The 25,859-nt window shown below is 50.0% G+C and overlaps 1 protein-coding gene across 3 annotated transcripts in view; it reads right to left on the bottom strand.

Moving 5' to 3' along the window:
- The window catches only part of RBM19 (RNA binding motif protein 19), a 172,159-nt gene that overhangs the window by 40,694 nt on the left and 105,606 nt on the right, over positions 1-25,859 (bottom strand). For all 3 annotated transcript variants that reach the window (XM_043979827.1, XM_043979828.1, XM_043979829.1), the window contains 2 exons: positions 22,196-22,301; positions 5,219-5,339 (listed from right to left, as the gene is read on the bottom strand). In XM_043979827.1, coding sequence (XP_043835762.1) covers positions 5,219-5,339; positions 22,196-22,301 — 227 coding nt within the window. The remainder of the gene's footprint in view (positions 1-5,218; positions 5,340-22,195; positions 22,302-25,859) is intronic.

The following is a 25,859-nucleotide window of genomic DNA, read 5'->3' as shown; positions in this document are numbered from 1 at the left end:
GAGAGAGAGAGAGAGAGATCAACAAGAACAGTCCCTGAGGTAGCTGGGGACTCTCGTCTGCTGTGTCTCACTGCTATTATGAAATCAGACTGTTTGGGCTCAGGAGAAGGAGGAAGAGGGGGGATGCTCTCCTAGTGCAGCCTAGGGAAGAAGGAGAAATGGCTCCCTTTGGAGTGTGGGGAGGAGGTAAAGGAGCTAGGCAGTAAAGGAAGGAGAAGCCCCGGCTTCGAAGACACCTCAGCAATGGAATCTGCCCGCCTTTGCCTGGGGTGCCCCAGGGGTGAATCCACGAGCCGGGAGCATGTGCCAAGTAGTGAGTGGCCAGAGGTCAGGGTGGGCTGTCCGATCGCCTCTGCAAGCAGCTGGAATGCCTTGGCTGGTTTGCCCTGCCCCTTCCCTTCCCAGGCCTGGCAAGGCCTGCCTGCTTCAGCCGGCCTGGACAGCGAGGGCAGTGTCCATGCTTAGCTCACGGCCAGGGCTCACTACAGGTTTCTAGCGTGCCAACGATCTAAGGCCCCTGCTCTGTGCTGAGGCCTTCCCCAGCTCCCCCTTCTCCCAGACCCCTGCAGCCCCTGAAGACAGCTCCAAGGCCAGAATGCCACCAGAAAGCTTATTGTCAGGACCTAGAAAGTCATTAAACCCCTTTGCTGTTCGTTCCTGAGCCAACATTCCACATGGGGTCGATTCTGCTTCCTTTGTCACAGTCTTATGGCCCTGGCTGGGAAGAATCATGATTTCCATTGGCTGGGGGAGGCAGAGAGGCAAGCCAGGTCCGGGGCGATGCGGGGTCTCGATCTGAGCACTGAGTGACTTGTTGGCAAAGGCTGGTGGCTGAGGGAGGGAGGGCGGGCACTGGGCACTGATCACATCTGCCTTCTCTATCTGCCAGCCTGGCATCCCAGAGAACTCAGAACAATGGGGAAAAACAGAATCGAACAAGAACAGGATCTAGGAGGCACCGGCAAGTTTCTGACATGAGAGAAAGGACGGAAAAGGATGAGGGGAGAAGAGCCTTCTGCTCAAGGGATCGAGACAGCGTGTATGCTGTTAAGTAAACACAAAGTGTACACAGATCAACGCAAAATCTCTTCCAGAGGGGCCTTCCAGAGGGTACCTGACAACTGGGGGTGGGGGTAGAGGCCTCGTGGGGGAGGTATTCTCAGTTGTAAAAATGAGGATACAGTGCATCCCCAGCATGGAGAAACCCCTGGAGACAGCATTTCCTTTGGGGGAACTGTCCAAAATTAAAATCTCCCACCTCTTGGCCTTTGTACATGTGGTCTTCAGTGGGACTGCTTCCTGTACAAGGGCCCACTGCCCTGTTGTAAGGTACATGGACCCTCCTGAAATGATTTTGCGACACTGTTTTTACTGCTCAATGCTGCCTCCACATCCATCAGATGGATTTGAATCTGTCTCTGCAGCAGGGAGGAAGCCTTCTAGAACCTCAGGCCCGCGAAGGGCTGCTCTTCTCCTGATTTGAGGGGCTTCGTTCAATTGTCCTATTGAGCTAAGGTTGGAGATGCAGAATTTGGAGCAGGAAGATATGGGTTCAAATCCCACGTGAGACACTTACTGGCTATGTGACCGAGGACAAGCCACTTCCCTCAGCTTCCTTTTCTTCTCCGTAAATGAGGCCAACACTTCCCACAGTACCTACCAGACCGTGCTCTAGACAATTTCTGGTGAGCCTAAGAACAACCTTGCATTAGCATATATGAGGCAAGGGGACACTGGGTGTGAACGAGCTGGGCTCCGAGGCAGGAAGGCCTGGGTTCACATCCTACTTATGTCCCATACTGGCTGTGGGGCTCTGGAAAAGTCACCTAACTTTGCTCATTGGGCTTCCCCTGTATCAAGGAAATCCTAGGTCTGGTCTCCCCTACCTCTGCAGTTAGCATCAGTGCCCTGCACACAACTGGTGCGTAATAAATGTTGACAATCTGAATTCCTAATCTCCGTAGGGCACAGAGGGATTCATGTCTCAGTTGTTAGGGAGGGGGTTGGACTGAATAGTTTCCAAGAGACCTTTTAGATGAGGCAACTGTGGCCTAGACATGTGGAGGGACTGACCTGTCCAAGGTCACCTAGAATGTCAACTGGTAGGTCCGAGATTCAAACCCAGGGCCACTGCCACCAAGTCTGGTGACCTTTGCACCACCACACGCTGCCCCATCCCTGGGACAAAAAGACTTCCTGGGGTTGCTTTTCCTTTCTATGATTCTGTCCTCTAGGGATGCCGCTTGTTCTCTCTCAAGTTCAGTGTGCCCTTGGCTCAGAGGACAGGGGCAAGATGCTTCTCAAAGACAATGGGCAGTCTTCCTCTTCAAAGTCCCTGATGTCCACACTGCCTTGCCTTTACCTTGTTTCTCCACCACCAGAAGTTCTCCTCTCACCTCCCTTCCCTTTACACCCTGCACTACTCTGGACACAGCAACTTTTCTCTAGGAAGTGGCTCCGAGCATGGGCATGTGGTGCACTGACTGCATTGGGTAATGATGGCTGGGAGGCTCTCATGATGGATATGGAGGTGATCCTGGCTTCTAAAAGGCTTTTCCAACAGAGTATGAGCTTAGATGGGTCCTTCCTTCCAGGCTGGCAAGACTGAGTATGGGGCCAGGGATTGACTGTGATTTATTTGGGATGATACATTTTTCTGATAATTCAACCCTTGAAGATCATGTATGAGGCTACAGAGGGGTTGATATTAGGGTCAATGGCAGGGATTCCCCTCATGCACAGATCTCCAAGGTGGCAAAGCACGGACCCATCTATTCCCCTCTGATACCCATGCTAGGGATGCCCACCTCTAATATTGACATTCACTGCCTTTAAAGATTCACAGGGGCAGGGATAAGACCAAGGGACATGGAGTTAGTTACTTATTGAAGGTCACCACAAGTACTGGGGAGCAGAGCCATGATTTGAACCCAGGTTCTCCAGGTCCAAGGCCATTGTTCTTTCCACTTATACCTTGTTGCTGCTTCTGTTCATGAGGTTCATGGAAGGGCCTTTAGAGGTCACTGATTTCAACCCATTAATCTTAGAGAGGGGCAGCTAGGTGGTGCAGTGGATAGAGCACCGACCCTCGATTCAGGAAGACCTGAGTTCAAATCCAGCCTCAGACACTTAATAATTACTAGCTGTGTGACCCTAGGCAAGTCACTTAACCCCAACTGCCTTACAAAAAAAAAAATCTTAGAGATAAGGAGGCTGAGAGAGGTTGGGTCACTTGCCTAGGCTAACTCCAAATCCAGTGTCATCTTACCTACTTAAAGGTCTAAACAAAGGCCAGGGTAGAGTGGAGGTTTCTGGGCTACCTCAAACAAGAAAAGATGGTTTTTTTCTTGCTGTTCAGCTCTCAAAGCCTAGGCTTTTGTCTCTGAGTTCCTTGGAGGCTGTAGATGGTGAACAGTCTCACAGAACTGCTCACCAAGGAGTTTTTCCTCTAGGTTTAGGCAACAATTCCATTTTTTGCATTCAATTTATCGAAGGGCACTTCTCTCCAAACCCAGCCAGAACTGCTTAGATGGGACTTTTCTCAGCTGGTGTTGAGGGCCACCAAGAGAGAAAGCGGGAAAGGGCCATTGATCTCAAGCCCACACCTCTACTCTGGGGACAGTCACTTACACAAATATTTGCCAACGAGTGCATTTGAGCCTGTCAATGGCTGTCAATAAAAGGAAGTCACTCCTTCTGAGCTCCGGTATCTGTAGTGAGACCTGAGCTTTTGACCGTCAAGTCATCTATTAAATTTTAATGCTTGTTTCTTTTGTCCTAGATGTCCTAGGGATCAGTGCTCTTCTGCAAAGCATATGTGACCCAGCCTCCAATGGCACACCCCTGTCATGGGGATCCAAAAGCCCAGATTTCCCGACACCACTTAGCATCCACTCCAAAGGAGTTTGGAATCACAACCATAATAGCTCCTAGAAGGTAACACAACTTTTTCTTCAGCCACCCTGCTGAGGTGCATGGTTCAAGTATTCTCACACCCATTTTAAAGATGAGGACACTGAGGCTCAGAGAAGCCCGAAAGTCCAAGTCATGAGGCTGGTGAGTGTTTGAGTAGAATACAAGCCTCCTCACTTCAACTCCAGTGATGTGTCATTTACACTGCTTGTGACTACTCAAAAGATCCATGATTTCATCACGGAGACAACTGCCCCTCCCCCTCCCCCTGCCCCCCCATCCTTTTCTGGGAGTTAAGTCCCATATACACAGCGTGAGACACAGAGAACAGAGAGACCCCTCTGGGCTGTCTATGTGAATGTAAGTTTCTTGAGGGAAGGGACTGTTTCACTTGTCATTATCGTCATCACCATCAACATTAATATCTAAACTAACATTTATCTAGCATTTACTATGTGTCAAGCACTGTGCTAAACACTTTTATACTTATCTCATTTGATCTTCACAATAACCTTGGGAGGTGGTACCCCCTTCCCCCTCTTATAGAGGAAGAAACCGAGGCAGAAAGAGGTTAAATGACTTGTCCAGAACTCAGATCTTCCTGAGCCCAGGCCCTGTGCTCTATTCTCATAGAAGATTGCCTCACAAAGACCTATCCAGAGGGTGCTTTGTGGTCTACAAGGTAGACTGCTTTTGGTAGTCATTGTACCATCTAGTCCCTGCTAGAATCATGTGAGTGAGGCCAGGGCAGTACTGTTATCTCCATTTCACAGAGATGAGAGTCTTATTCAAGTTAGAAGGCTACTAAGGGGCAGAGCCAGATCTAGAAAACACAGTGCTCCTCCAATATACCCCAGTCTGTGGTCCTGGCAGCACCAAGGCCAGCTCTCACAACCACAGGTCTCAGCACCAAGGCCAGCTCTCACAACCACAGGGGTCAGCACCAAGGCCAGCTCTCACAACCACAGGGGCCAGCACCAAGGCCAGCTCTCACAACCACAGGCCTCAGCACCAAGACCAGCTCTCACAACCACAGGCCTCAGCACCAAGACCAGCTCTCACAACCACAGGCCTCAGCACCAAGGCCAGCTCTCACAATCACAGGTCTCAGCACCAAGACCAGCTCTCACAACCACAGGCCTCAGCACCAAGGCCAGCTCCCATGCTCAGCCAGGTCATCTAGACTGTGGGTGAGACCTCCAGGAAAGGAGAAGCTCCTGTCTCAGGTCAGCCCAGCTTCTTCCCTGGACCAGCTGAAGGGTAGAGAAGGTAAGCCACCAGCACAGGAGGGCCACCAGTGACTTACCATGAAAATGCTGAGCTGTCTTCCGCCTCAGGGCCTGGACCGTCTCTTCTGTGTCTGCCCACTCAAGGACCAGTCTTCTGCCGTACAAATGGGTGCTGTGGCATAGGGCATTGAACGCTCTCTGTAACAGGGAACAGGAGAAGATTCCGTGTTAGGTCAAAGTCATCATCTGTCCCTTCCCCCGATTCGACCACCTCCATTCAATGCCTCTGAAAGCACTGCAAAGTGCCCACCATGAGTTCCTGCTCTCATGACATCGGATCTCCAAGGAGGGTTTAGGGAACGGTTGGGCATATCTATTTAATTAGCTGCTTATGTTCCTACAGAGCGAACTGCAAGTGACTGATTGACCAGTCAATATATCCACAGTCCAGGCCTGTAATTGGTGCCTGCTCGAAAGCAATCACCTTATTTTCCATGTTAAAATCCCAGCCATGGAGGGTGACCCCATTAGCTTAGCTCTTCTTCTGCTGGGGAAGGGCACCTCGGCTGTACTGGGCAACTGGAGACTGCTGGCTGTAGGGGAGAACATGACCTGTGCATTAATGCTCCCCTCTAACATGGACACTGCCATTTTTACACGGACACTGCCATTTTTATAAAACGTTTTCCTTCTGAGGGATTCAAAGTACATCTTATCCTAAAAAGTTCATGGGAGATTGAGAATGAATTGAGGCTACTGCCGCCCATTTTTCTTTTTCTTTCTTTCTTTTTTTTTTTTAGTGAGGCAATTGGGGTTAAGTGACTTGCCCAGGGTCACACAGCTAGTAAGTGTTAAGGGTCTGAGGCTGGATTTGAACCCAGGTACTCCTGACTCTAGGGCCAGTGCTTTAACCACTGCACCACCTAGCTGCCCCACCGCCCATTTTTCATGTGGGAAACTGAGGCAGAGAGTGGCAAAGAGACCTGTCCAAGGATTGCCCCTGACTTTCTTTAGGATCATAGAACTAGGGATGAAAGGGACCATTTATTCTAACAAAATCATTCTGCAAAAGAAACCGAGGACTTAGGAAGGTCAGGTGGGTCAAAGATTACACAAGAAAGCAAGAGGCAGAGGCCGTATAGCAATGGAAAGCCAATGCTGTCTAGTCACCATACTTGTCGGCAGTCAAACCCCCAAGCCACGTATATGTCAGGCATTGTGACACAGAGATAAAACTAAAGCAATAGGCCCTGGCACTTAAATCCTGTTGGAGGTACAAAACTTGTAGGGAATTACATGTTACCTACGTAATAGATAATCTGAGGAAGAGAGAACTGAGTTCTTGAATACCGGGGAGTTTCTGTCATAATGAATTTTCTTGATAAACAGATACTAATAACACAATTATTACCATGCAGGAAGTCCATTAATTTTTTTTTTTGGGGGGGGGGGTTGCTCAAAAAACTTGGCAATCACAACCTACCTGGGTGATCCCAGTTGAGCAATGGCTGTAACTGATTTAGGTAAAGGGTTTGAGGGGCTCAATTAAAGAGGGAGCTGGTCTATGAGAAATTGTGATGAAACTTAGTGCATGAATCAGAATAGAGACACCCGAGAAGCAGGAGGGAAGGGAGGTGGGCTAGCTTAAAGTGTGAGCACTGGTGCGCAGGAGGCCGTACTCACTCTCTGACCCTCTAATCGGTCCAGGTAGCTATGGGTTAGTAGGGAAACTGAGGCATGGAGGAGAGAAGAGACTTATCCTAGGTTATAAAGTGAGGAGGAAGCAGAACAAGGCCATGAGATCAGAGATCAAGGACGTCTATTCAAATCCCTGCAGTTATTTACCAGCTATGGGACCTTTAAGCAAGCCATTCCCCCCATAAGGCTCACTTTCCTCGTCTTTAATATAAGGTTACACAAAGCGACCTTCTATTAAAGGTGAGGCTCAGGGCAGGTAAAACATCTGGATAAACTTTAGTGGAGTCAGCACTACCAGAGTATACTATAGACCACCGCGACAGAAAGAGGAAATAGATGAGGAGTCCAGGAAACAGATCACAAATCAGATACAAACGGTAAGGCGGGGAGCGGAGGTGGACTCCAATTAATCTGACATAGACATGGGGTTCTCTTTCTTCCAAAAGCAGAAAAGGTAATAATTTACTGGTTGCTTTAATGATAATTTCATCCTTTAAAAAAGTATAAGAAGGAAAAAAAAAGGGGGAGCTGGGGGGAGAAAATTGTACTTTGTATTTGATTCTCCCAAAAGGGAAAAAGAACCGGTTCCTGGGGTAGAAAGGAAATGAATTTTGAAGGGAAGTTACCACTTTATCTTAAGAGCTTAGAATCAGAGAGGAAAGCCCCATATAGCCTAACACATTCCCTTGGATTTAGAGAGAAAAGATTTTAAAAATGATGTATAGTTCCCACAGACTAAAATTTTATAAGGGAAATCAGTCTAGGAGGGAAAGGAAATTTCCATTGATGAAACAGCAAAGAGAGTCAGAAACTGATACAATGAGAAGGAGGAAAAATGATTTGTCTGAAGAGCATGATGTGGATGCACAAGGAACTCTGCAACCAACTCAGATGGAAGCAAGGCCAGGCAACAGAAGATTAATCTAAAAGTATGCAAAAGTATGTAAAGATTTTGTCAGAAATGGCGAATCTCAGAATGGGTAGATGTTGTCAAGGAAATTTACAACAAATGTTTTGCGCTCATCAAAAAAAAAATTATTTATTTATTTATTTGTTTGTTTATTTTGGTGAGGCAAATGGGGTTAAGTGACTCGCCCAAGGTCACACAGCTAGTAAGTGTTAAGTGTCTGAGGCCGAATTTGAACTCAGGTACTCCTGACTCCACGGCCGGTTCTCTATCCACTGCGCCACCTAGCTGCCCCATGTGCTCATTTTTAAGACCTATAAATAGGGGAAAGGGAAGGATCCAAAAAGTGATATGACCACCACTTAGGGTTGGTGAGAAGATGTGACTGATAAAAGGGAAGGCGGAGATGATCAATTTTTATTTCACCAGGCCATTTGTGAGGAGAAGGATCTCTGGGCTAGAAAGGACAGATTAAAAATGGCTAACAGGGATCTGATAACCCCCCCCCCCCCCAGATCAGTGAGAGTCTACTTAGGTACCTTAGATATAGTCAAGTTACCCAGATGAACTACATCCTACAATATCGGGGGCGGGGGTGTGGGGGTATGGGGAACAACTATTAGCAGATATAATTACTGAACCACTTTTGATGATATTTTTAAAATCATGGAGAACAGGAGAGGCACTGCAGGGCTGGCAAATGAGGACAAACATTGTCCCAGTTTTCTAAAAACGGGAAGAGAGTGAAGCCCACAAATTAGAAGCCTAGTGAACTTGATTTTTTTGATTTTTGGTACAATTATAGAACTTATTATTAAAGGGAAGGTGAGCATCTACTACATACTCTGCAGGCACCTGATCCTCATAATAACTTTGTAAGGTAGGTACCATTATAATCGCCATTTAATAGTTGAGGAAACAGGAGGTGAAGTGACTTGTCCGAGGTCACACAGCTAATAGATGTCTAAGTCCAGATTTAACTCAGGTCTTCCTGATATCAGGTTCTATCCATTGGGCTATCCAGCAGGAGCCTAATAAAAGTCTGTTGACTGACTGATGAAATGACTTATCCTGAGTCACATTGCTGATTGGTGCTGGATGTGGGACTGGAGCCCAGGTCCTCCCTTTCTGACCCAGCATTCAAGGCTCTTTCCACTAGCCCACTGCTTCTTGGTGGAAGCTTGGGAGGCAAGAGGGAGCAGCCAGCTGTGTTAAAGCCACACTTTCTTCCTCGTGCATTACAAGAAGGGCCAGGTGCAGTAAACTTTTTTTTTTTATATATATTTTAAAAACTCTTCTGGATGCCAGCAGAGCCTCTACATTTTTTCCAGGCGGACATAAAAATGCATCTGGACTTGAAACCGAAATGGTCCATTCAGAGCTTTAAAACCCACTCGCTCTCAGCTGTCTCGGCAGGAGAATAGCTTGATGGAGGGAGCCTGGGTTTCAAGATGGGGAAGAGAAATTGATCGGTAGCTTGGCGTTGCTGGCACCCCATCCTCCGGGGACCCACAAAGAGCGTCAATCCCCAGTGTGCGAGAGGAGGGGGAAGGCCAAGAGGCAGCACCTCCTCAAGGATGCTGAGTCATTTCTCATGGAGCGGACATAAGGGTTCTCAGGGGATCTTGTCACCCGTCGCCAGCTCCCTGCTGTGAGCCTGGCTCCGACCCAGGGCCACGTGGACAGGGTTTGTTCTCTTCTCCAAAAACAATCCCAATGCACTGTCCCCTCTGCATTCCAGACTCATCCTCAGGAGCCCCCCCTTCCCCCACACTCATTCCTCTAGTTTCACATGGCTTGTATTTGTTACGGAGTGGGCTTGTCCTGATGGCCTGCAGTGGACAAGCAGTGAGAAGAGGTAAATTTAGCCTCAATATTGGGAAAAACCTCCCTAATGATGAGGGAGAGCTATTCAAAGCACAGCCGCAAGTCAGCCTGTGTGCTGGGGAATGGCAGCTTTTCCCCCACTGGAGGTCTTCAGGCAAAGGCTGGGTGGTCACCGGCACAGCGGCCACAGGGTTGTGGGGCTCTGGGGTGGATGAGATGGCTGCTAAGCCTTTTTCCCACCCTTGGATTTGCTCATTACATGATGCTGCATGGAGAGAATTCCATATGGGGACACTATAACAAGTCTGAACAGGAAGACTCAAAGGCTCTCATTTTCTTGATAATCCTAGGACTGCAGCATTTCAACTGGTGAGGACCTCAGAGTGCATCTTGTCCAAGCCCCTAATTTGACTTACAGTGGAGGAAACTGAGGCCCAGGTGAAAAGACTTGTCCAAGGAAATCACAGGCAGAGCCACAACTGAAACACGGGCTGACATTCCCAAGCCAACACTAGACCTGAGCCCCTTGAGAGCAGGATTTGTTTTCTGAAACCCAGCTTTATGTCTCCAGGGCAGGGCTTAGCACGACGCCTTGGACATATGGGCCAGCGGACTGACTAATGGGCCCTGAAGGCTGGAAACAGGAAGGTTATGGGGCTCCAGACTTTGAGGACACTAGACATAGACATTCTGTTTCAAGGAGTTCCAGGTGTACAGGTTTACTCATGAAGAGGAAAGAACACTAGGAAAGAACAGGCTTGACTCTTACTTGATGCTTAACAGCCATGTGACTGGGGGAGCCCCTTCAGCTGGGGCTATCAAATGGAGATGATAACAACCCACCTTTCTACCTCTAAAGGCTCATGCTTGAGGCCTTTTCTGATCCCCCCAGGTGTTAGCACTCTCTGTATCTCCTCGTTCTAACACTATGCGGTATATGTTTTGCTTTTTCATTTGTCTCACTCTGAAAGTAATCAGTCCTAAGAAAGGACAGGATCAAAGGTGTTTGGGTGTGAAATCTGGTGGTACAAAGGACCTAGGTTCAACTCTTGGCTTCTGCAACCACCACTGACCTCTCTGGGCCTCAGTCTCCTCACCTGTAAAATGGGGGTGGGGTGGACTAAAATCTCCCCTGAGGTCCATGCCAGCTTTAGATCTGGGATCCTATGATGCCTGCTAAGCTGTTCCTCTGAAAGAGTCACAGGAATGGAAGAGAGGAGTCCTGGCTCAAGGCAGGATGACCCATTCAGGCATCTTTGTCATGGTGCCCACCCACATGGAACAATATGAGAACATCGTTGTCTCTTCCTTGCAATCGTCAGCATTGAGACTGGAGTTATTAATGCATCCTAAGGTTTTCAAAGCCCTTCAAAAATGCAACTGTGGTTCCCTTGGGCGGTTCAGTGGTGCCATAATGCAGAGTGCTGGGCCTGGAGTCAGGAAGACTCATCTTCCTGAGTCCAAATCTGGCCTCAGAAACTTACTAGCTGTGTGACCTTGGGTAAGTCACTTAACCCCGTTTGCTTCAGTTTCCTCAAATGTCAAATGAGCTGGAGGAAATGGCAAACCACTTCAGTATCTTTGCCAAAAAACCAAACCAAACCAAACCAAACCAAAACTCAAATGGGATCACGAAGAGTTGGACAGGACTGAAATGACTCAACATGCTCTCTTATTTGGGAACTTCCAGTGTGCAAACCCACTTCATCAGTGCAGGGCAGTCGCTATTCTTCAACTTAAGAAATCTCAGAATGTTTTCTGGGAACATTCTGTGTGCCCAAGGTCACACAGCTGATATGTTACAGGAGGGCACCAGGGTTGGCCCTCTACCCACGATGCCACAGTGTCTCAGCATAAATGAGCCAGCCTATTCTTTGGATAAGTGCAAGCATAATTAATGTAGAGAATTGGGTCTAGCTCAGCCACAAGGGGTGGGTGTTACCATTTCGGGAGAAAACAAGGCCCCAGATTCCAATTAGTGATGCTATATGAGGCTGGGTTATCAGTGTCTATCTATACATTGGGCAACTGGATTAGATGATCTGGAAGGTTCTCCCTCCAGCCCTAATCTTCTCTGACAAAGTGCTGGCCTGTCTCCCTGCTCCACTGCTCAGCTCAGTTCAACTCTGGGCCCTCAGCCAGCCTAGGGAGGCCTCCTGCCTTGGCTCTGTGCAAGGGACCTAGGGTTTGATGGGCAGGGAGTTCAGAGGCCAACGCCTGCTTCCCTGGCCCTCTCACAGCCTTGTGTCTGACTCTGGCCTGCACCTGAATCTCAGCCTTCTGCACTGTCCCACTCTGATGAGCTCCTGGGATCAGCCCTTTCCCGTGCTGGCTCCAGAATCCTACTTTGCCCTTTTGTTTCCAAGGAAGGGGATCTGGTAAAAAGTCAGGCTAGCCTGAGGCTGAAAAGCGACTGTCCCTCCGAGACCATTTCTCAAGCGGAGGGAAGGCATAGGAGCCCTGCCAACCCAGCTCTGGCTCTGACCTTTTGCAGCTGCCCCCTGGGACCAGACGCCCCTGCCTAGAAACAAATGCCACTTGAGGCCTTGGGCAAGCCACGAGCCCAGGAGCTGGGCATTCTGCTTTAAAGGGCCTGCGCAGATCACAGGATCTCAGGCAGAGCTGGAAGAAGCCTTAAGAGACCACCTGGTCTACAGCCCCTCACCCCTGCTTTACCAAGGCCTCTCATATAACAAGAACCTCTAGGTAGGATGTCCCAGGGGAAGAAAATCCGCGCACAAATCCCAAGAAATTCAAGGGCATTCTTTTCTTCTTTTGCCTTATCCCCAAAGAGCAGAGGGCTGGGCACAGATGGCCGAACGCTGAGGCTTCATTGCTAGCTCTGCCACTAAGGCTGTGTGACGCTGGGTAAGTCACTGCACTTCCCTAGTCTTATCTGTAAACTTTCTAAGTGAGGCCTCTTCTGGCTCCCACATTCTAGAATTTGGAGATAGATGACCGCGAGGGAGGGTGCAAAGGCCGGCTGCTGTGTTTCTTCCTAAACCTGGTTCTGCTCCTGATTTCCTTCTGCCTGCCTGGAGCACCATTATAACCCTCCCAGAGGCGGAAGCGCTATGTAAATGTGAGCTGCTATTACTGGAGATAACAGTATGGACCTCCCAGGGTTGCTGTGAGGATCAAATGAGAGATCTATAAAGCACTTACACAGTGCCTGGCACACAGGAGGTGCCTAATAAATGCTTATTTCCTTCCTTTCTTCTAGGTTTATCTCCTATTACTCACCTTCATGTTTTTGGCAAACTGGGTAATTTTCTGTCCTCCTATTCCTTTCCCCCAAAACTCTTAATAGTCCTTCATGCCTCTGCTCACCCTATCTCCTAGAAGCTATTTATTCCCCTTCCTACAAAAAACCTGTTTCCACAACGTGAGGGGGTTGGACCAGGTGACCTCTGAGGTCCCTTCTAATTCTACGACAATAACCCTAAGAATGAAGATGATCAGGAGACGGCTGAGTCTCCCAGAAAACTGGAAAGCTGCCTGGGTGTGAGATCGGTAGCATCACTGTCCTTGAGGAGGCCCTGGCTCCAGCCAGCCAAGAATCCCTGGGATTCAGGACCATGGCCAGATACCAGACACTTTCTGATGTGAACAGAAGCTTCCACTCTCAGGGCCAGGGAACACCAGGACGCTGGTCTTCTCTCCAAATGAGTCTGACTCCCAGCTAATCTCCAGGTGAGCTGCAGTTCCGCCTGCAGCTGGATGCTGGGGAGCTCTCCTCTGCCAATAAGGCTGGCGGGGGGTGGGTGGCAAGGCAGAGGTGAAGCTAAACCAGCCTGGGCGAGTGTGTGGGCTTTATGCAGAAGGTAGGGCTGGGGATGGGATGCCAAGGTCTGTGTGCCCAATCAGTCTTCACTGATTAAGTGCCTTCTATGTGTTGGGGTCCTATGCTAGCAACTAGAGACAAAAATAAAGGAACAGAAGCAACAAAACAGGCCCTGGCCTAAAGAAGCTTCCATTCTATTGGCATTGCTGTTGATGCCGCAATACCCTCTGAGTATCTTCTTGGTACTAATGTATTCAATACAGCAAGCGCTCATTTTATGGATGAGTTTTGGTTGAACTCGAGTGCCTTCATTTGACCATTGTGGAAACTGAGGCTCAGAGAGAGGATATGACATGCCAAGTGTCAAAGAGCTACTGGAAGAGCCAGGATTTGAACACGGGTCCTCTGGGCCTGTTGCTTTGGCCCGGCTATTAGGCCACAGTCCCCCAAACTGATGCTCTTTGGCTAGGGAGTTAAACATCATTAATCACTGATTAATTAACCATCAATCAGCTTTTACTGAGCATTCCCTAGGTATAAGGCACACTTCTAGGCACAGCCTAGGCCTAAGGGGCTGGCCCTGGACTCTAGTTGGGGGGATACAAGTGACATGCAACAAGATTACTGACCCTACATTGAGGATCTGTGATTTTTCTTGTGATGTTCTCTACCAGCATGGATCATAATCCCTCTAGAACTCAGGAGCTAAGGCTTTAGGAGGTGCCAGAGGATCAGAGAGGGTGAGGTGATTCGCCACAGTCTCTCAGGTAAATGGCAGGAGTGGAACTTGAACCCAAGACCCTCACCATGCACGAGGCTTCTCCAGTGTCTCCGGCAACCCCAGGTGGTAAATGGGGCAATGGCAATGAGGAGTTCTTGGGGGCCTGAAGAAGAGCGAGATACCAAATCTCATCCAAGACCCTTCAGGTTTCCACAGACATCTCCAGTTCACCACCCAGGAACAAGGAGGTGCCAACCTGAATCCCTGCCCCTGGAATTTAGCCTCCATTCCTCTTGTTCCGGAGATAGGGCAGCTAACATCCAGACAGGAAACGGGCAGGGAGTATGTCAGTTATTATTGAATGGGGATTCTGTTCCCGTCTGTACAGTTTTGTGACTTAGACTTATCTGCTTTATAGCTTAGGATCTGATGACAGGCCACAGTATATGAAAGACTCGGCTGGACTGGAGCCCCTGCTAGGAAATGCAAGACCAGACATCCAAATCCATTTCCGATCGTTCACGTACACAGACGGTGTTAATTAAAAAGTGTGAACAGAACCCCAATAATCCGGGAATTGTTAGTTATTCCTCCTTGTTGTCAATTATTTATGAGGAGACAGACAGAATAGCTAGTTTCTTATTCTAGGCCTTTTTGGCCACAGAGATTTTCAATGATTTTATAGCTCATGGGTAAACTTTCTGAGGGCAAGCTGGTTGGGTCTGTTTCTCCACAATGCCTCAAACAAGCTTTGCACGCAGAAATGCTCTCTCTAGCAAGGGTTTTCCTGCCTCTACCTAGTGCATCGATCTCTAAGCAAAACCACCAACGCCCCATGTCCTCGCAACTAGGGTAAAGGGCACCATCCCTGCCTTTGGGGAATTTATATTCTACCTCGCTGTTCAGGTTTGGGCGAAATACCCTTATCTCCTGGCACCCCCACTTCCTCCACAAATCAGTATTAATAAAACAGCCAAATCTGTGAATTACAGAATTACAAACAGGGTCAGAGACCTAAAAACAAGGCTGTTGGCAGACTACCTCCTGGCCGTAGCAGAAAGCTTCTTGAGGACAAGGGGCTGTTGTTCATCCACCACAGTGCTTGGCACATAGTAGGTGCTTAATGAACACATCTGAGATTGGACTGGCCAACACACACACACACACACACACACACACACACACACACACACACACACACACACACACCAAAAACGCCACTATCTCAACAGAGGCTGTCTGGGACACTGGGACATAACGTCCAGCCCGGCTTCATCGCATTGCAGAAAAGTGAGAAATTAGGAAGTATAAATTAACTATGGAGACCCTGCAATTAAAGCTGCAGTTGTTTACCACAGTCAGAATAGCTCTTCCTGCCAATGCAAACAGCCATCCCGTCTCCCTACTGCCGACTCCCCCCCGAGTGTTTATTTAAGCCAACACATTGCTCTACTAATTGGATAACATTCCATGTGAAAATAGGCCTTTAAAACCACAGCAGCCGAGGCAAATAAAAACAGCTGTAACCACAAAAGTACAAAGGAACGAAGACTCTGGGAAAAAAACAACACACACACAAAAAACCAAAACCCGAAAGGCGTGTGCAACGCAGAATTACGCTTCTTTCCCCGTGATTGGGGGGCAGGTACTTTCTTCCACACTCTTTCCTACTGCCCAGACCTCCCTGGGCAAAGGAGCGAAACTGGCTTCTACATGGGGTCCCGGCTCAGCCACTGGACTGGCCTCCCTGGCTCCCGAATCCTCTCTCACCTGGGCAGAAAGCCTGGCTCGGAGTGGGAGGTGTACGGCTGTCTTGGCCTCCGCACTGCACTCTGGCTGCAGCCCACACATAGGGGTGCTACAACAATCAGACGATTCGGCCGAAGCTCCTGGAGCCAAGGGAGGCTGTCCCCGCCAGCACTGGTCCTCTCGTGCATGATGGGAGGGACAGATTTTGCTGGGGCTGACCGTCCCAGTTGGGAGCCAGCCCCTCAGCCTCCCTCTCGGGCTTCTCTAGCCTAACCTTTGTGTAGAGGGGGGGCTGTTTAGAATCCAAGGGCACTGGGACCATTCTTCCCTCCCCTGGTGTTCATCCTCAATGCTTCATGTCATGATGTGGGGGTCACCATGGGCTCTTCAAGGTTACAGTGGAAAAGCACAAAGTTTTCCTCTGGCTGGAAGGGCTCTGTGTGTGCCAACCAAACGGACTGGCCCAGCTAAATGCCAACAGGCTCATTACCAGAGCCTGGCAGAGGACGAAGTCGTCTGTGAAAGCAGGGAAGAGCTGCAACCTGCAGTGGGGAGGGCACCATTTATAAGAGCTCCAAAGCCCCAAAGAGATCAACTAGTCTGGCGATGAAACTAAGGCCCAGGGAGATGAGCATTCTGAGGGAGCAGCAAAGACAGAGTCTGAACCCTCCACTCCAGATTCAGCCCTCCCGACTCCACGGACCGCACGGAGCAGGAAGGGACGGGTTCCACCAGTTACTGGATCGCACTTTTGTCTCTGTGAATTATGAAAAGGGGGCTGAGAAACGTGGAAGGGAGATGCTGTGAGCAAGCCGACAGCATTAGGTTGCCTTGAGAGAATGGGAAGGGCTGTTATATGGATTGGGAGATGAAGGATCTGGATTAAATCCTGGCTGTGCCTCTTATCATTACCTGTGTGACCTCATCTCTCCTTTCTCTCTCTCCCCCCCTTCATCTTCCCTCTCTCCCCCCTTTTCTTTCCCTCTCTCCTTTCTCTCTGTCCCTCCTTCCTTCTCTCTTTCCCCCTCATTCCCTATCTCTCTCTCCTCTATGTCCTCTCTCTCTCTCTCTGTTCCTCCCTCCCTCCCCCCCTTCCTCTCCTGCTCTTCCTTCCTCCCTCTCTCCCTTCTTTCCCTTTCTTTCTCCTTCCCTTCCTTGCCTCCCTCCCTCCTTCCTTTGCTATGTGCTGGGAATACAGCATCTATAAATATAAGTAAGTACAAGATACTCTGAGGAAGGTGGGCAGGTGTTCTGAGTCTCACTGCCTGGTTACTCTGCATCCTCCCACCACAGCCAGGACTGATCAGGTTGGGACAGAATCTGACGTCTACATTCTGTGGGGAGGGGTGGCCGGGAGGCTCCAAAGGACATCACAGAAAATAAAGGGACAGGAAAAGAAGAGTCACTAATTATCTGTATGCCCCATGGCAAGTTTCGGCCTCAGTTTCCCCATCTGCAAAATGAGAGTGCTGGACGAGATGGCCTCTGAGATTACTTTTAGCTTGACAATTATCTTCTTGTGGAATCAAAGATGTAGACTCAGAAAGGACCACCCACTTCATTTTACAAATAAGGAAACTGAGGCTGAGAGGTTCAGTGACTTGTCCACATTCCTAACCCTTTCCCTGGGGGGGTGGGGGCACAGGCTGAAGAAGTGCTACTTGATAGGGATTTAGAGCAACGCAAGGGAATCTGGGGACCTCTCTGCAGCAGCGCATGATTGCGAATAATACTGGAAAGGATGATGGTTCTGGAGCCAAGGAGACTTGGCTTTGCGATGAATTCCTGGGCCAATCACTTTATCCGAGTCTCAGTTTCCTCATTTGTAAAATGGGGACTCAAGGTGATGGTCCGGGTCAGGTGAGATCATGGACTGATACTGACAACCAAACCCAGGTGTACACACACCTATCAATGCCATCACTTACTGTAGCTGCCACTATCTAGATGCTGACTGTCACCCTCTGAGGCCAGGGCTGCCTCACCAGCTCTGCCAAGAGGGAAGAGCAGGCCATGCGGCAGGAGGCAGCGTGCCAGGCCGGGAGTCAGGATCTCTAGCTCCTGTGACTCTTCTCTCTTCTCTAACCTCAGTTTCCCTGAGCGTAAAGTGAGGAAGGTTGGCCCAGATGGTGCCTAAGGTTCTTTCCACAGTCTGGTGGAGAAAGCTTTGGGTCTGGAGTCAGAGAAAGGATCTGGGTCTGAATTCTGGCTCGGCGCCATATTTAACCATGAGCTCCCATTTCCCTAAGATTTAAAGTGAGTTAGCTGGCCCCCTAAGCTCTCACCTTCATTCCTCTCCTCATGTGCCCCATTTCCTTTCTCTTTCCTCTTCTTCTGCCTGTGCCTTAGCCCTGACAATGCCTCTCTTGCCCACGACGTAGCTCTGCTGGGGGACTCTCAGAGCTAACCCCTCAGGTTGTGGCTTAGTCAATAAATGACAGTGGATAGGTTGATGAAGAAGATGGTGACCAAGAGTCTCCCTTCAAAGAGGACTGAACAACAGCACATTGGAAGATAACCTCGGTGAGGGATGCAAGTCAGGTCCAAAGGAGAATTTTCCATGATACTGGTTGACCCCAAATACCATCCATGAAAGGAAAGGAGAACTGGATAGAGAACCAGAAGAGCCTGGGAAATTGTGTAGGGGACATGATGATCTCTGGAGTTCTCTGGCAGAGGGGGGGTGGGGTTCTCTGGAATTCCCTCTGCTGATAGAAAAATAGCTTTGTTGCTTCCCGAGCCCAATGTCTCAGCAGCCTAATGCTTCCTCTTCACAGTCGCTCCCGCCCTGGAGCTAACTAGATATTTACAATATTCAGAGTTCTATTCACCAATATGCAGTGTGCGCTTTTCTATGGGTCATCGGAGAGCACTAAATGTTCCACTCAGAAGACAATCAAGTTCTTCAGACAGACTCTGAGAAGGAGAGAGGAAAAGCAGCAGAGGCTTCCACAGGAGGAAAAAGAGCAAGCGATTCTTTCTAGGAGTGAGGTACTCACCGTGGGTCCTCACTCTACAGAAGACCAGCTTGTTCAGGCATGCCGGTATGAAGGGGCCCAATCCCAACGCAATCAGAGCTGGCCCTAGAGTGAAGAGATGCTGCCGAGACGATACGTGATGCTGAGAGAGGGCGCCTGGTGACCCTCTCCCCCAGGGGCTGCAGACAGTGCTGCAGTCCCTTCTTCAAGGGCTTTTGTTCCCTGTGGTACCCAGGAACACAGGTGGGGAGGAGCGGATGGGGCCAGGTGGGTGGCCAGCCCCATAAAACCAACATAGAGTACATCTCTGGGATGGCAGAACGGTGGGATCAGGAAATAATGTTTGTAGGATCATCTCTGAATGAGAATAAAGGACCTGAACACTATGGAAATTCCCTGAGATCCCTTAATGAAAGCCAGCAAAGGCTCCCCTGACTTTTTCAGATTGAGACCCCACTTCCCCTGCAAAGATCAGAAGTGACATTTCAATTCAGACACTTACTTAAGCTTCAGAAAAACGGGAAGCTAGAGACACGAACCCGAGTAGTCAACAAGTCTTTTCCCCCTTAAAAGCAGTGCGTGGCGTCTTTGGGGCTAGTTTCATCAAGCCTTTCCACTTGAAAAATGAGCAGTTCCCCCAAAGACTCACCTACTCACTGTTAGGTAGATGGATGAGTCTTCCCTGGTCCTTGTACTCCAACCCTACTCTGCCTGACCAGTCATAATCTGATCAGTTCCGGAGGAACTCTCTCTCCCCTGGGCTACTTCACCCGCGTCCTCACTGTTCTCACCAAACGTCTAGTCTTTCCCTCCGCCCAAGGCCTAGATCTGATGATCTTATCCCTCTGCTCTCCACTTCCTTGGCTTCACCCCGCTCTGAGCCCTTCAGGGTCTGGCTCCAGTTCGTTTCCAGCCCCATTTCACAAAACTGCATCCAAGCACTCTACGTTTCAGCCCAATTGAGTCTGCCTGTCGACCCACCTCCAACCTTGGTCTTTCATCTCCCCCCTCTTAGCAGCCTGGCTCGGCTCTCACGCCCCCTCCTGGGGGAGGCCTTTTCAGCTCTTTCCTCAAGGTATCTTGTTGACTTCTCCGTACGTGTGACGTGTCCCTCAGGTGAAACAGAAGATCCGAGAGGGCAGTGATGTGTTTTTGTCTCGTCTGGGTATCCCTAACCCAGAGCTAAGAGTTTGCTGAATGAGCTTGGGGGGAAATGTTCAGCTCAGAGAAGATTGAGAGGGGACATAAAAACAGGGCTGCTGGGGGCAGCTGGGTGGCACAGTGGATAGAGCACTGGCCCTGGAGTCAGGAGTACCTGAGTTCAAATCCGGCCTCAGACACTTAACATTTACTAGCTGTGTGACCCTGGGCAAGTCACTTAACCCCAATTGCCTCACTAAAAAAAAATAAAATAAAATAAAAAAAAAAACAGGGCTGCTGTATAGGGGAGCTGGCCTCCCCTTCTTCAAACAAAGACTACTTGTTAGGTGGAAAGGATTTTGGTTCAGGGATGAGCAAAACTTGAGGGTCACTGACGTCTCTTCCAACTCTGTCCTTCTGTGATCTGACTCAACCCACACATGTACTGTGTGCAAAGTAAAGGGGAAATAAAGATGAAAGAACTACCTCATGTTCTTGAGTTAACAAGTGGCTGAGGGGGCATCTGAACACCTTCTCTAGAGCAGGCCAAGTTAAACCCAAAGGCGATCCTGCCTTGGGCCTCACTGGCCACGGTCAGCCAGGCAGTGGTCACCCTGCAAGCACAACCTCTCTGAGGCTCACTGCCCTCGGTGAGGGCCAAGGGAAGGTCTCATGGCAGATGTCTGAATGAACACTGGGAAAATGTCAACCAAACACTCGAATCCTAGTTGCTGAGGCACAAGTGAGGATGACAAAGGCTATTGGAAAGGCTTGCTGAGGGTTCAATGCTGACATCCCTGCCAGGTCTCATGGCCACCCTACAAAGGCGGCAGATGGGTCCCTGAGCTCCCTCCTCCCACCTCCCACAGCTGGGCCAATGGGGTGGGGGGGGGGCGCCTTCTTGCCGGAGGGCTGCTGAGTCACCTCTCTAAGAGAAAAGAGAATGTCTTCCTTCGAATCAAAGAATGCAGGGCTGGAAGAGACCTTGAAGAACAGACGATGACAACTCAGAAGGAACTTTGGCACACAGAATGTCACAGCTGGAAGAGACCTTGAAACATAAGTTGTCACCTCTAGGAGGGACCGTTGCAGCGTGGAATGTCCGACCTTGAAGGTCACTGACTCCGAGCCCCTCCTCATTTTGTAGCGGAGGACACTGATGCCCTGAGGTGGCTTGCCCAAGGCCATCCTCCTAGTCAGTGATCAGGAATGAGAATCATGCTGCTCCCTCCTTCTTTGTGGAACCCTGAACCGGGCATGATGCGCCGGCGGGGAGTGGTCAGTAAACACTCGGCTCCTCTTCCGACCAATGGAAATCTAGGCAGCAGCTCAGCCAGCTGTTCACCCCCAAAGGCCGCTGCTGAGCCAGATGTTCATCTGCTACCCGTGGCAAGGAAGAAGCTGCGGCTGATGAAGCCAAACAGGAATGCAGGCAGATTGGCTCACTCACTCTAAGGGGGAAAAAGGGGGCAGCAGCTCTGGCTCCCCAGAGGCTCCTGAGAGTTTGTCTTCTCCAAGGAACATGCACACTGACACTGGCGATGGGTGTGTGTGGGCAGGCACCCCGCCATCACCCCTGCATCATCCTGGCTGGCTGTGACCACTGGCATCTTGGAATTCACAGAGGTCAGCAAGGGACAGAGTGGGAAGTCAGAAATGGCTTCTCCATATTCCTTCCCAACTTTAGTCTGGCTTGATCCCACTTGGCCCCAGAGAAGAAGTAGGAGCGGTGGGGCCGATGTTGCCAGGAAGCAGATTGATGTTGGGAGAAACATCCTAACAGCGAGGATCTGAGATCTGGAGCAGGACCCCCCCTCCCCCTACCGCCCAGAACTGCCCCAGGCAGGAGGGAGCCTCCAAATTTTCCTACAGAGCATGGAAGACCTCGGTCATCCTAGGAAGCAGAGACAAAAACAGATATGCCAACCTAACCCTACTGTGGAATAGTGCCAAACAGACTGGCTACAAGTTTTGGTTCCTAATGCCATCTCTACCAGTGACCTGGGTGCACCTGGAAAAGCCACAGATATCTTTGTCTCGGTCCTCACACGTAAAATAGGAAACGGTCTTCCCGTCTATGGTGAGCCAAAATAAAAAGTCAACATGTGGCTGGGACCCCATCTTGTCTACTGGGAGGCTGTACTTTGTTTTCAAAGGGTCCCTGTGCACAGCCTCCCTTGGACCTTAATACAATGCCTTTAAATGAAAAATGAAGGGCTGGGGAGGAGGGGCACGGCACCACGGGCTCACCTTGGCGTCTTGTTTGGTCAGGAAATCCACAAAGCCAAACCCTCGGTGGGGGCCCGTCCCCGTCATCTTCTTTGGCAAACGGACTGTCTTCAGCTCCCCGAAGGTGCTGGGAACAAAAGACAACACCCGTGAGTGTAAGAACCAAAGAACTCAGAAAGGAAAGGGAGGGAGGGAGGAAAGGAGAGAGGAAAAGAGGAAGAGAGGGCAGAACCTTGGCTGTCCTAGGCTAATCCTCTCCAAGTTACCTGCAGCCACGCCACACATGGCTTCTCCATGGGCCCTCCATCCCTCGCTCACTGCCCAGGTCCTGGAGGACAAGCAGTGCATGATGGGAGAGATTCTTCAGGGATGCTGAGGGAGTGTTGTCAGTTCATGTGACAAGCAGGAAGCCGACTCTCCTGCCAACCTGGCCTTTCCCTCCCCATTGTGGTAAATACACATTAGTGCACCCGGCTCTCTGAATGGACTCCAGCTCAGAAGGCATCCTCACCGCTGGGTGGGAGGCCTCTCATTTGCACACCAGGTCTAGATCGGAGGCGATTCTGCCAAGGGTTCTGGGAGCTGGTATTTAAATCAGCTTCTGTGGTCACAGCCTGTATGGCCCCTGTTTAGTGAGAAGTGATGGGCCTTTGTTTCCTTTGGAAAGGGGAAGGGGTAAGGGTGCACTCGGAGCTTGGGACGAGGACGCAGCTCATTGCCGAATGGCTTATCTGTCAAACCCCAGCACCCCTTCCCACCCTGCACTTTCCTGTTAAGGCCCTGAAGCCAAGGCCAGTTGCAAAAGTCCAGAGAGCAAAGGGGGCTTGGTTGGACCTGAACAGAATCAAACAGGTAAACACGGCCACTGACCCCTCCCTTCCCCGTCTCCAGAAATTCCAGGACAAAAGGCCCATTATTTCTTGGTGCCCAAGACCCTCCTCTTTGCCTTCTGTCTCCTCCCTACCCACTTCCCTTTGATGTCCACTTATCTCACACACACACACACACACACACACACACACACACACACACACACACACACACACACATCTGAGATGCTGCAGGGCCAAAGAGCGATTGGGAATAAACACAGTAAAGGCCATAAATGCTCTCATGAAATGATATAAGCTAAATCCAGAGAGTTAACCCAGTGTACAGCCAGCATGACCAGGCATCTATCTGCCCAATTTCCTAAGGCAGTATGGTGTGTAAATGCAGCATTATGAATCCTCAAAATGAATCTGCACGTCTCCTCTGAGCTTTCCCATCTCCCTCCTCTCCATCCCCCCGCCTCCCCCCCCCCAAGCCCTTCTCTCCTCTTCTTTGGAAGCTTCCCCGGGAGGGATAGGAAGGGTTGCGGATGCAGCCCGCCGGGCTGTCCCAGCTGTGGCTTTATCTGGGGTGTTGGTGGGGAGCCAGCGATGGGCTTGGGGGAAGATGGGGGGTCGGGTGGTATGAAAGGGCCTGCCAGGGATGGCAGAGTGCTGGATGGGGTGGGGATCTAAACAGGAGGTCAAGCAGATACAAGCTCCCTAGCTCTCCAATACTGGCTTTATTCTGCCACCTAATGGCCAACTCTGCCCACAACAGACAGACGAGCCTGCCTCCCTTTGCCTATTGCCAGTCATCCCTCCCTACCTCTCCCTGGTCTGGTGCTGCATTTGTATGGGGGATGGAGGATGATGTGGGGGGGGGGGGCGGCGCAGTTTAACCAGGTGTCCCTGAAAGCCCCACAGCTCTCAAAGATCCTCTGTAGAAGGGTTCAAGCAAATAATCACTGCCCCCCCAAAAAAACCAGTTTCTCTTTGCCCTTGTGATAATTAACAATGTCACAGCCACAGTGCACCTAATGATAGAAGTGTGGTCGTGATGATGGGCTCCAATTAATTCAGCACCTTTTGCTTTAAGAACTCAGAGCATTTACATATTCAACGAAGGTCACTCTCAATGATCTGGAAATGGCTCATCCATTGTGGTGATTATTGAGGGAGGGTTCACCTAATAATAGACTTAGACAGGAACCTCTACAACACCTGGTCTAACCTTCCCTCATTTGACAGGTGTTGGAACTGAGGCTCAGGAAGATGAGTGGACTTAACCAAGATCACAGGGGCAGTGCAGAGCGGCCTCAGGAGTCCTTCCCTCGAGGGCCTGCCTGTCCCGGGGCTCATTCCACTGCCCTGGAGGCTGGAAACAATGGCCAGCCTCAGATTCCACTGCACTGGCAAAATGTACACTGAGCTCCTAAGACCAAAAGGAAATAAGCCCCAAACCTGGCCTGCTAAATCCTCTCGACTTCTCCTTCCACGATGGCTCCGCTAGCATTTATAAAGCGCTTCATGGTTTGCGAAGTACTTTGTACCCAGTATTTCAATTTGTCCTCACCACAACTCTGAGGGATTGGGGAGATGATGCCCATTTTACAGATGAGGAAACCGAGGCAGACGGAGGCAAAGTGACTTGCCCGGGGTCACACAGCTAATGTGAACTCAGGTCTTCCTGACTCGCGTGCTTTTGAGCTCACATCAAACTGGTTGACGCGGGAGCACAAGTTGGACTCGGTATCTGGGCACTTGGCCTCCCAAGCTGTAACTTGTAGTTCTGATTTTTGGTGAAAGTCTCTACTTCCCACATGCAGATTTTCTTCCAGTCCGGGCCCGTGTCTGGCGGGCCGGCCCAGGCTTGCTCATGTCTGCACGTCTGCATGAAGGCGGTGCCTGTTGGTTAATTTCACATGCAATCCTGCACACAGCAGGCAGCTGGCGCCCCCTGCATGGTAAGTCGGTGAGGGTGAGAGGATGAAGAGTTGGAAGGAGGAATTCTGAGGAGGAGCCAGGCTTATTTCCCCTAGAGAAGGTCGGGGGGGGGGGGGGGGGCTGGTGACGGCTGACGACGGGCAGAGGAACTTGAGGGTCTAGAAGCAGGAGGCCGGGGGGCTTTAGTGTGAGCTTCCTGGCCACAGACAAGCCCCTTCAACCCTCTCTGGGCCTCAGTTTGCCCGTCTGTCACCTGAGGGGCTTAGAGAGGTGACCTCCATGTTCTTTTCCAGCCTCTGGGTTCCCTACTAGGGACAGAATTTAGGAGCCTGGTGAATCACTCTTCTTCCTTTCTACCAAGAGTAGGACTAGAGAGAAAGGGCTGAAATAAAGAGCACCTGCAAGAATGGAAATGCCCTCTTAGGGAAGAGCCAGGGGAAACATGGGATCCTCTCCAGCTGTCAGGACTGTCTCCTTCCTTAACTTACGCTGCATTTCCCTGGCTGTGTAAGTGTTGTAGCCATCCCCTGGATCCCAAACCCTTACCAGAAGAGAGACTCCTAGAGGGGGGCACCCTTGGGTCTTCTACTCTGTTGCTCCAACAATCTAATTTAGGTACCCAGGTTGTCCTGGGTAAGTAACCAGGGAGTGTTAGGCCTGGAACCAGGAAGACTTGAATTCAAATCTGGCACCGGACACTTCTTATCTGTGTGACCCTGGGGAAAGTCAATTCCCCTCTTTGCCTCAGTGTCCTCATCTGTAATAATAATAGCACCTCCCTTTCTGGGTGGTTGTGAGGATCAAAGGAGAGAATATTTGTAAAGCGCTTAGCATGGTGGGAGCACGTTGAAGGAGCCCTAGAAATACTATCACCACGATCACTATGATTATTATTACTACAACTACAATGATTAAATCCACACCCCAGC

Source organism: Dromiciops gliroides, chromosome 1 (assembly GCF_019393635.1).
Source record: "Dromiciops gliroides isolate mDroGli1 chromosome 1, mDroGli1.pri, whole genome shotgun sequence".
Classification (NCBI taxonomy): domain Eukaryota; kingdom Metazoa; phylum Chordata; class Mammalia; order Microbiotheria; family Microbiotheriidae; genus Dromiciops; species Dromiciops gliroides.
The sequence above is the reverse complement of the archived record's forward strand: the minus strand, read 5'-3'. Positions and strand labels throughout refer to the sequence as shown.